The 10452-nt window shown below is 62.1% G+C and overlaps 1 protein-coding gene across 1 annotated transcript; it reads right to left on the bottom strand.

Annotated features, from left to right (window-relative positions):
• Positions 1–700: 700 nt before the first annotated feature.
• LOC309891120 (leukocyte receptor cluster member 8 homolog) lies at positions 701–9978 on the bottom strand (the record flags this gene model as incomplete). Its single annotated transcript, XM_082785510.1, is given in 12 exon segments — positions 701–1183; positions 1186–1317; positions 3967–4096; positions 4194–4262; positions 5105–5206; positions 5294–5582; positions 6457–6588; positions 6723–7037; positions 7130–7306; positions 8263–8374; positions 9436–9739; positions 9841–9978. Coding segments are annotated over 12 exon segments (2085 nt in total), but the record flags the coding sequence as incomplete, so codon positions are not given.
• Between the last annotated feature and the right edge of the window lie 474 nt (positions 9979–10452).

Below are 10452 nucleotides of genomic sequence, written 5' to 3'. Positions count from 1 at the left end.
GGGAAGCACATCCCACCCCCCCCCCCAAAAAAAAACCCCTCCCCCCAACCCCCCCTCCCCCCCACGCCCCCCTAAGCCCCCCCCACGCCCTCCCCCCCCCCCCCCAGCTCTGTGGGGTCCTGGATAAGGGGGGGGGGGGCCAGGGGGTGTTATTACCCCGGGGGGGGGTCTATAACCCCGGGGGGGGCTCTCTTGTGCCGTGGGGGGGTCCCAGGTAAGGGTTAGGGGGTCTAGCACCCATGGGGGGGGGTCTCTATCACCCCTGGGGGGACTTCTATCACCCTGGGGGGGGGTCTTTCTATCCCCCTGGGGGGCTCCTATCACCCCTGGGGGGGTCCTATCCCCCCGGGGGGGTCTCTATCACCCTGGGAGGTCTTTCTATCCCCCTGGGGGGGGCTCCTTTCACCCCTGGGGGGCTCCATCACCCCAAGACTGGGTCCTATCACCCCTGAGGTTGCCTCTATCCCCCCTGGGGGGTCTCCATCCCCCCGGGGGGGGGTCTCCATCCCCCTGAGGTTGCCTCTATCACCCCTGGGGGTGCTCCTATCCCCCTGGGGGGGGTCTCTATCACCCCATGGTTGGGTCCTATCTCCCTGGGGGGGTCCTATCACCCCGTGGTTGGCTCCTATCCCCCCGGGGTGTCTCTATCACCCTGGGGGGGCTCCTATCACCCCTGAGGTTGCCTCTATCACCCCTGGGGGGGTCTCTATCATCCCATGCTTGGGTCCTATCCCCCTGGGGGGGGCTCCTATCACCCTGAGACTGGGTCCTATCACCCCTGAGGTTGCCTCTATCCCCCCGGGGGGGTCTCATCCCCCCGGGGGGGGGTCTCCATCCCCCTGAGGTTGCCTCTATCCCCCCGGGGGGGGGTCTCCATCACCCCATAGTTGGGTCCTATCCCCCCGGGGGGCTCCTATCACCCCTGAGGTTGCCTCTATCCTCCTGGGGGGGGGTCTCTATCACCCCTGAGGTTTGCCTCTATCCCCCTGAGGTTGCCTCTATCCCCCCGGGGGGGTCTCTATCCCCCCGGTGGGGTGTCCTATCCCCCCTGGGGGTGTCCTTTTTCCCCCCGGGGGGGCTCCTTTTTCCCCCCCATCGCCCCCGACGTACGTTTTGATCATGGCCTTGAGGGCGGCGCGGCGCTCGCGCTCGGCGAATTTGTCGATGAGGCGGGCGGCGCCGGGGGGGCGGCGCGGTAGAGGCGGAAAAAACGGTGGAAGTTGGAGAGGGCCCAGGCCGCCCGCAGGGACAGCGCCTGCGACACGCGGGGGTCCGCGCGCAGGGCAGGGGTCAGGTAGGCCAGCTCCGTCGTCAGGTCTGGGGGGGGGAAAGGGGGGTGAATGGGGGGGAAATGGGGGGGAATGGGGGGTTGGGGGCGTTGGGAGGGGAGAAATGGGGAGTTTGGGGGGAGAAATGGGGACTGGGAGCACTGGGAAGGGGACTGGGAGCACTGGGAGGGGGACTGGGAGCACTGGGAGGGATGCTGGGGGCACTGGGAGGGGGACTGGGAGCACTGGGAGGGGGACTGGGAGCACTGGGAGGGGGACTGGGGGCAATGGGAGGGGGACTGGGGGCAATGGGAGGGGGACTGGGGGCAATGGGAGGGGGACTGGGAGCACTGGGATAAAGATGGGGGCAAGGGATGGGGGCTGGGGGCACTGGGAGGGGGACTGGGAGCACTGGGAGGGATGCTGGGGGCACTGGGATAGGGTTGGGGGGGTGAGGGATGGGTACTGGGAGCACTGGGAGGGGGACTGGGAGCACTGGGGTCAGGTAGGCCAGCTCCGTCGTCAGGTCTGGGGGGGGGAAACGGGGGTGAATGGGGGGGAAATGGGGGGTTTGGGGGGGGAAACGGGGGGTTTGGGGGGGGAATGGGGGTTTTGGGGGGAGAAATGGGGGGTTTGGGGGCGTTGGGAGGGGAGAAATGGGGAGTTTGGGGAGAGAAATGGGGACTGGGAGCACTGGGAGGGGGACTGGGAGCACTGGGATGGATGCTGGGGGCACTGGGAGGGGGACTGGGAGCACTGGGAAGGGGACTGGGAGCACTGGGGTCAGGTAGGCCAGCTCCGTCGTTAGGTCTGGGGGGGGGAAAGGGGGGTTTGAGGGGAGAAATGGGGGGTTTGGGGGCACTGGGAGGGGAGAAATGGGGAGTTTGGGGGGAGAAATGGGGACTGGGAGCACTGGGAGGGGGACTGGGAGCACTGGGATAAAGATGGGGGCAAGGGATGGATGCTGGGGGCACTGGGAGGGGGACTGGGAGCACTGGGAAGGGGACTGGGAGCACTGGGGTCAGGTAGGCCAGCTCCGTCGTTAGGTCTGGGGGGGGGAAAGGGGGGTGAATGGGGGGGAAATGGGGGGGAAATGGGGGGTTTGGGGGGGGAAATGGGGGGAAATGGGGGGGTTGGGGGGGAATGGGGGGGGAAATGGGGGGGAAATGGGGACTGGGAGCACTGGGAGGGGGACTGGGAGCACTGGGAGGGATGCTGGGGGCACTGGGAGGGGGACTGGGAGCACTGGGATAGGCTTGGGGGGGTGAGGGATGGGTGCTGGGGGTACTGGGAGGGGGACTGGGGGCACTGGGAGGGGGACTGGGAGCACTGGGAGGGGAACTGGGAGCACTGGGATAAAGATGGGGGCAAGGGATGGGGGCTGGGGGCACTGGAAGGGGGGCTGGGAACACTGGGATGGGGACTGGGAGAACTGGGATAGGGTTGGGGGGGTGAGGGATGGGTACTGGGGGCACTGGGAGGGGGGCTGGGAACACTGGGATGGGGACTGGGAGAACTGGGATAGGGTTGGGGGGGTGAGGGACGGGTGCTGGGGGCACTGGAAGGGGGACTGGGAACACTGGGATAGGGTTGGGGGGGTGAGGGATGGGTACTGGGGGCACTGGGAGGGGGGCTGGGAACACTGGGATGGGGACTGGGAGAACTGGGATAGGGTTGGGGGGGTGAGGGACGGGTGCTGGGGGCACTGGGAGGGGGACTGGGAGCACTGGGATGGATGCTGGGGGCACTGGGAGGGGGACTGGGAGCACTGGGAGGGGAACTGGGAGTACTGGGATAAAGATGGGGGCAAGGGATGGGGGCTGGGAGCACTGGGAAGGGGACTGGGAGCACTGGGATGGATGCTGGGGGCACTGGGAGGGGGACTGGGAGCACTGGGAGGGGGACTGGGAGCACTGGGGTCAGGTAGGCCAGCTCCGTCGTCAGGTCTGGGGGGGGGAAATTGGGGGGGAAATGGGGGGTTTGGGGGGGAAATGGGGGGGTTGGGGGCACTGGGAGGGGAGAAATGGGGACTGGGGGCACTGGGAGGGGGACTGGGAGCACTGGGAGGTGGACTGGGAGCACTGGGATGGGTGCTGAGCCCCCCCTGTGCTGATCGAGGCGACACTGAGCCCCCCCAGGACACGGGGGGGGGGCAATAACACCCCCCAAAATTTAGGGGGGGGGCAACAACCCCCCCAAAACGACCTGGGGGGGGGCAAAAGCCACCCAAAATGTACTGGGGGGGGGGTAAAACCCACCCAAAACGACCTGGGGGGGGGCAACAACCCCCCAAATTTCCTGGGGGGGGGCAAAAGCCACCCAAAATGTCCTGGGGGGGGGTAAAACCCACCCAAAATGACCTGGGGGGGGGCAACACCCCCCCTAAATTTACTGGGGGGGGGCAACACCCCCAAAATGACCTGGGGGGGGGGTGTAAAACCCACCCAAAATGTCCTGGGGGGGGGCAACAACCCCCCAAATTTCCTGGGGGGGGGCAAAAGCCACCCAAAATGTCCTGGGGGGGGCAACATCCCCCCAAAATTTACTGGGGGGGGGGGGGGCGACACCAACCCCACCTCAGACGGGGAGCGGAGCCCCGAAATTAAATCGGGGGGGGCTCAGGACCTCGCTGGGGGTCTGGGTTTTTTTTGGGGGGGGTCGGGGGGGGGATTTGGGGGTGCCCCCCCCCCCGGCTCACCCCCCGAATTTCGGGTGAACATGTAGTAGAGGATGCGGTAGGCGGTGAACTCGCCCACGTTCCCCGGCAGGTTCTCGGCGTAGAGAGCCTTGAGCTGGGCCTGGCACTGGTTGAATTCCTCGTGGTCCCCCTGGGGGGCGAGAAAAAGCCCCCCCCGGGTGAAAAAAAAAGGTAAAAACCCTCGATTTTGGGGTTTTTTTTAGCCCCCCCCCCCCTCCGAGTTGTACCTTCTCCAGCGCGATGCGGGCGTGCGTCTCGTACACCTCCACCGTGAACTCGGTGCGCACCCCCTGGACCTGGGGGGGGGGGAAAAAAAAGGGGGGGTTCAGTCCCAAAAAGCCATGGTTTCACCCCAAAAATCCCTGCGGGGTTTGTTCTCCAAAAGCCTGTGATTTTGGTGCCCAAAACACTGGGATTTTGGCCCCCAAAAGCCATGGTTTCACCCCAAAAAAACGTACGTTTGTCCCCCAAAACCCTACGATTTCGGCCCCCAAAACCCTGTGATTTCACCCCAAAAACCCCTGTGGGTTTGTCCCCAAAACTGTGTGATTTCGGCCCCCAAAAGCCATGGTTTCACTCCAAAAAACCCTGCGGGGTTGTTCCCCAAAAGCCTGTGATTTTGGTGCCCAAAACACTGGGATTTTGGCTCCCAAAAGACAAGGTTTCATCCCAAAAAACCCTGTGGGTTTGTCCCTAAAACCCTGCAATTTCACATCCAAAAAGCCATGGTTTCACCCCAAAAAAACCCTATGGGTTTGTCCCCCAAAACCCTGTGATTTCACCCCAAAAAAACCCTATGGTTTTGTCCCCCAAAACCCTGTGATTTCACCCCAAAAAACCCTATGGTTTTGTCCCAGAAAAACCCTGTGACTTCACCCCCCAAAAGCCATGGTTTCACCCCAAAAAAATGTATGTTTGTCCTGCAAAACCCTGCGATTTCACCCCAAAAAAAGCCTGTTTCACCCCAAAATCCCTATGGGTTTCTCCCCCCCAAAAAACTGTGTGTCTGTCCCCAGATCGCCACAGTTTCACCCCAAAAACCACCACGGTTTCACCCCCAAAACCACCACGGTTTCGCCCCAAGAAACTGCTGCCCCCTCACCCCTAAAAACCCCGGTTTTCACCCCAAAAATCCCACCGTCAGGTCCTGCCGGATGGACTTCATCTGCTCGCAGGCGAAGGCGTAATCCTGCTTCTCCTTCCAGTGCGACTTCACCAGGCTCAGCGACTTCCTCAGCACCTTTTTTTTTGGGGCGAAAACCGGCGGATTAAGAACCGAGGGGGTTCGGGGATGCCGAAAATTGACCGAAACGGGGTTTTTTCTCACCGGAACGGGGCGCACGGTGGCGGGGTCGGGGGCGCAGGTGAGGCGCAGGTAGTGCTTGGTGACGTCCTGGCAGGTGCCCAGGATTTTCAGCTCGTCCCAGTCGAGGTTTTCGGAGCCGGGGGGGTTCTCGGGGGGGCCCAGGGGGAGGACGAGGGGTTCGGGGCGCAGTTTTTTGGGGTGGCCGTGCTGGAATCGGGCCGCCCGCCGCTGTTTTTTGAATTCTTTCTCGGGGTCTTCGTAATCCATGGCCGGGCGCTTGCGGGCGCGCTTGGAGGGGCCTTGGTCGTGGCTGGGGGGGGAGGAGGAAAATAATATGGGGGGTTTGGGGGGATAAGGGGGGTTTGGGGGGGATTTGGGGGGGAATAAGGGGATTTGGGGGGATCTGGGGGGATTTGGGGGGGAAATAGGGGGATTTGGGGGGATTTGGGGGGGGAAATAGGGGGAGTTGGGGGGATTTGGGGGGATTTGGGGGGAAAAAAGGGGGGTTTGGGGGGGAAATAGGAGGTTTGGGGGGGAAAATAGGGGGATTTGGGGGGGAAATGGGGGGAAAAAGGGGGATTTGGGGGGAAAAAAGGGGGTTTGGGGGGGAAATAGGGGGATTTGGGGGGATTTGGGGGGGAAATAGGGGGATTTGGGGGGATTTGGGGGGGAAATAGGGGGATTTGGGGGGAAAAAAGGGGATTTGGGGGGGAAAACGGGGATTTGGGGGGGGAATAGGGGGATTTGGGGGGATTTGGGGGGAAAAAAGGGGGTTTGGGGGGGGAAAAGGGGGACTTTGGGGGGAAAAAGGGAGGGGAAAGCGGGGTTTTGTGGGAAAACGGGGATTTTGGGGGGGGAAATGGTAATTTGGGGGGGGGAAAGGGGGATTTGGGGGGAGAAAATGGGAATTTGGAGGGGAAAATGGGGCTTGGAGGCAGAAAAAGGGGGGGTTGGAGGCGGAAAAGGGGGATTTGGGGGGAAAAAAGGGGATTTTGGGGGGGGAAATGGGGGTTTTGGGGGGAAAAACTGGGATTTTTTTGGGGAAATGGGGGGTTTGGGGGGGAAAACGGGGATTTGGGGGGAGAAAATGGGCCCTAATCCCCCCCAACCCACCCCTAATCCCACCCCAACCCGCCCCTAATCCCCCCCCAACCCGCCCCTAATCCCAATCCCGGCCCCGTTACCGTTTCCCTCGCTGCATCCTCATCCTCCCTCTTTCCACGTGGCCCCCCCCCCGGCCCCGATTTTTGGGGGGGGCTCGGCGGGCGCCCAGCCGAGCCTCGGGACCGGAGAGCGAGCTGTCCGAATCCGAATCGCTGCGGGATTTAACGGGGAGGGGGGGGGGGGGGGCGGCGTCACCCCAAATCCACCCCCAAAACCCCCTCGGGGAGGTCCGGGGGGGTCTCATTTTTTTTTGGGGGGGTCCTGGGGGGGTTCGGGTCCCCCTCACCTGCGTCGGAAGTGTCGGCCGGGGGAGCGGGAGGAGGAACGGGAGCGGGAGCCGGCGCTGGAGGAGGAGCTGTGCTCCTTGACGAAAACGTTGCGGTTCCCGAATTTGGTGGGGAAGGCGCCCCCCCCGCCGCCGCCCCCCCCTCCCCGAGCTCTGCCTCCCCCCCCCCGGGAAGATTGAGGACCCAGGGGGGCTCCTCCCGCGGCGCTGACCCCCCCGGAACGATGCTGGGGGGGCGCGGAGGGAGCTTGGGGCAGCCCCGGCGTTTCCCAACGCTTCTTCTTGGGGCTCTCGGCTGCGGCGTCGCGGCTCAGGCTGCGGGTTGGGGAGAAAAAGGGTGAAATCGGGGCGCGCCCCCGCCTTGAAAAACAACAATTTCGGGAGCGGGGGGGGTCCCAAAAGCTCACCCGGGCAGCGGCTCGCGGCTCCAGTCGATGGTGTAGGCGGTGCCGTCCTGCAGGCGCGCCTGCAGCACCTCCTTGAGCAGCTTCTCGGTGCGGTCCTTGTCCTCCTCGGACTCGCAGGCGGTGAAGCAGCGCTGCACGTACTCCTTCATGGCCTGCGGCCAGTCCTCCGGCTTCCCGCTATGGGGCAGGGGGGGTAAAATTCAGTGGGGCGGCCCCACGGCGCTGTGGGGCAGAGCTACGGTGCTGTGGGGGGCTGTGGGGAAGAGCTACGGTGGTGTTTGGGTGGAAACTTGGTGGTATCGGGGCGCTATGGGGCAGCCCCATGGTGCTGTGGGGTGCTACAGAGTGTTATGGGGTGCTATGGGGCAGCCCCACAGCGCTATGGGGTGTTATGGGGTGCTATAGGGCGCTATAGGGCAGAGCTATGGTGCTGTGGGGTGCTGTGGGGAAGAGCTACGGAGGTGTTCGGGTAGAAAGCTGGTGGTATCGGGGCGCTATGGGGCAGCCCCATGGTGCTACGGGGTGTTATGGGGTGCTATGGGGCAGCCCCACAGCGCTATGGGGTGTTATGGGGTGCTATAGGGCAGAGCTATGGTGCTGTGGGGTGCTGTGGGGAAGAGCTACGGTGGTGTTCGGGTGGAAAGCTGGTGGTATTGGGGCGCTATGGGGCAGCCCCATGGTGCTGTGGGGTGCTATGGGGCGTTATGGGGTGCTATGGGACAGCCCCACAGCGCTATGGGGTGTTATGGGGTGCTATAGGGCAGAGCTATGGTGCTGTGGGGTGCTGTGGGGAAGAGCTACGGTGGTGTTTGGGTAGAAACTTGGTGGTATTGGGGTGCTATGGGGCAGCCCCACGGTGCTGTGGGATGCTATGGGGTGCTATGGGGCAGCCCCCCAGTGCAATAGGGCGCGATGGGGCAGCCCCCCATGCTATGGGGCAGCCCCCCATGCTATGGGGCAGCCCCCTGGCCCTACGGGGCAGCCCCATACAGCCCCACAGCGCTACGGGGCAGCCCCATGCAACCCCAAGACACTATGGGGCTGCCCTATACAGCCCCACAACCCTATGGGGCAGCCCCCCCTGCTATGGGGCAGCCCCCCACGCTATGGGGCAGCCCCCCAAGTGCACTCACCCGTGGCCGTGGTGGTGTTTGTCGGCGCCGTGCTGCTCCCCGAAGCTGGGCGAGGTGAGGACGAACGGGCGCTTCGGGAGGCTGAACTTCAGCCCGCCCGCCCCGGGGGCTTCTGGAAAGGGGGGGGGGGAACAGAAATTTGGGGGTGAGGGGGGGTCCACGGGGGGGGGCACGGCCTTTTTGGGGGGTTTTGGGGCTTTTGGGGGGGGGATTTGGGGCTTTTGGGGGGGATTTGGGGTAAAAAAAAGGGGTTTGGGGCGCTGGGTTTGGCAGAAAATCCCAAGATCCAACCCAAAAAAATCCCAGACCCCCCCCCATTTTTTAATGCCCCCCCCAATTTTTTAGTCCTTTTTTTGGGGGGGGCTTTAGGGCTTTTTTGGGGGGGATTTGGAGCTTTTGGGGAGGATTTGGGGCTTTTTGGGGGGGATTTGGGGCATTTTGGGGGGCTTTTAGGGCACTCGGTTTAGCAGAAAACCCCAGAACCCACCCTAAAAAACCTCCCAGACCCCCCCCATTTTTTAATGCCCCCCCCAAACTTCCAGCCTTTTTTTTGGGGGGGGGCCTTTGAGGCTATTTTTATGGAATTCAGACCATTTTGAAGGGGATTCGGGGCACCTGCTTTGGCAGAAAATCCCCGACCCCCCCCCCAAAAAAGCCTCATAGACACCCTCCAATTTTTTTTTTTACCCCCCCCAACTTTTTTTTACCCCCCCCAATTTTTTTTTTACCCCCCCAATTTTTTTTTACCCCCAATTTTTTTTTTTACCCCCCCCAATTATTTTTTTTAGCTCCCCCAATTATTTTTTACCCCCCCCCAATTTTTTTTTACCCCCCCAATTATTTTTTTACCCCCCCCCAATTTTTTTGCCCCCCAATTTTTTTTTTTACCCCCCCCAATTTTTTTTAACCCCCCCAATTTTTTTTTTACCCCCAATTTTTTTTAACCCCCCCAATTTTTTTTTAGCCCCCCCAATTTTTTTTAACCCCCCAATTTTTTTTTACCCCCTCAATTTTTTTTTTAACCCCCCCAATAATTTTTTTTACCCCCCCAAATTTTTTTTTACCACCCCCAATTATTTTTTTACCCCCCCAATTATTTTTTTACCCCCCCAATTTTTTTTTAACCCCCCCCAAATTATTTTTTTTACCCCCCCCCCCCGTCGTTTTCCTTACGTTTCATGCGGTTCCACAGCTGCTGCCCCCCCCCCCCCTTCTTGTTTTTGGGGCCGGGGGCTTCGCCGTAGCCGTGGGGGGGGGGGGGAGGCGGCGGGTAGGAGGCGGCGGCGGCGCTGCTGGGCTGGGGGGGGGGGGCTGCAGCGCCCCCCCCCCCTCCTCCTCCTCCTCCTCCTCCTCCTCCTGGCTGCTGGGGCCCCCCCCCGGCCATGGCGTGGGGCTGGGGGGGCTGGGGGGGGGCGGCGGGGGGCATTTGGGCGCTGCTGTAGGGTGCGGAGTCATCCAGGCCGGGCACGGGGGGCTGCTGGTTTTTTTTTTTGGGGGGGGGGGGATGAAGATAATTAGGAAGGGGGGGGGTTAATTGGTTAATTAATGTGTGTCCCCCCCCCAATTTGAGGTGCTCACCTGGCTGAGGCCGCTGGGCTGCCCGGGGGTGGGGGGCTGCTGGGGGGCCGCGGCGTAGGCGCCGGGGGTGCCGTAGGGGACGGGGGTGCCGTAGCCGGAGTAGACGTTCTGGGGGGGGGGCACGGGGGGGTCAGGACCCTCCGGGACACCCCCAGGGTGAAAAGAAAGCACGGAATGACCCCAAAATACCCCAAAATGCAGCAAAGCACGTCGAAATGCACCAAAACGAGCCCGAAATGCACCAAAATGAACCCGAAATGCACCAAAACCACCCCAAAATGCCCCAAAACAACCCCGAAATGCCCCTAAAATGACCCGAAACGCCCCTAAACGACCCCAAAATCACCTGAAATGCCCCCAAACTGACCCTGAAATGCCCCTAAAATCACCCGAAACGCCCCAAAACAACCCCAAAATGCCCCAAAACAACCCCAAAATCACCTGAAATGCCCCAAAATGCCCCAAAACCACCCCAAAATGCCCCAAAACCTGCCCAAAATGCCCCTAAAATCACCCGAAACGCCCTTAAAATCACCCGAAATGCCCCAAAACGACCCCGAAATGCCCCAAAATGCCCCCAAAATGCCCCAAAACAACCCCAAAATCACCTGA

The sequence above is a fragment of the Aythya marila genome, assembly GCF_965140915.1.
Source record: "Aythya marila genome assembly, contig: HAP1_HAP1_SCAFFOLD_1180, whole genome shotgun sequence".
NCBI classification, from domain to species: Eukaryota; Metazoa; Chordata; class Aves; order Anseriformes; family Anatidae; genus Aythya; species Aythya marila.
This window is presented reverse-complemented; position numbering and strand designations above follow the sequence as displayed.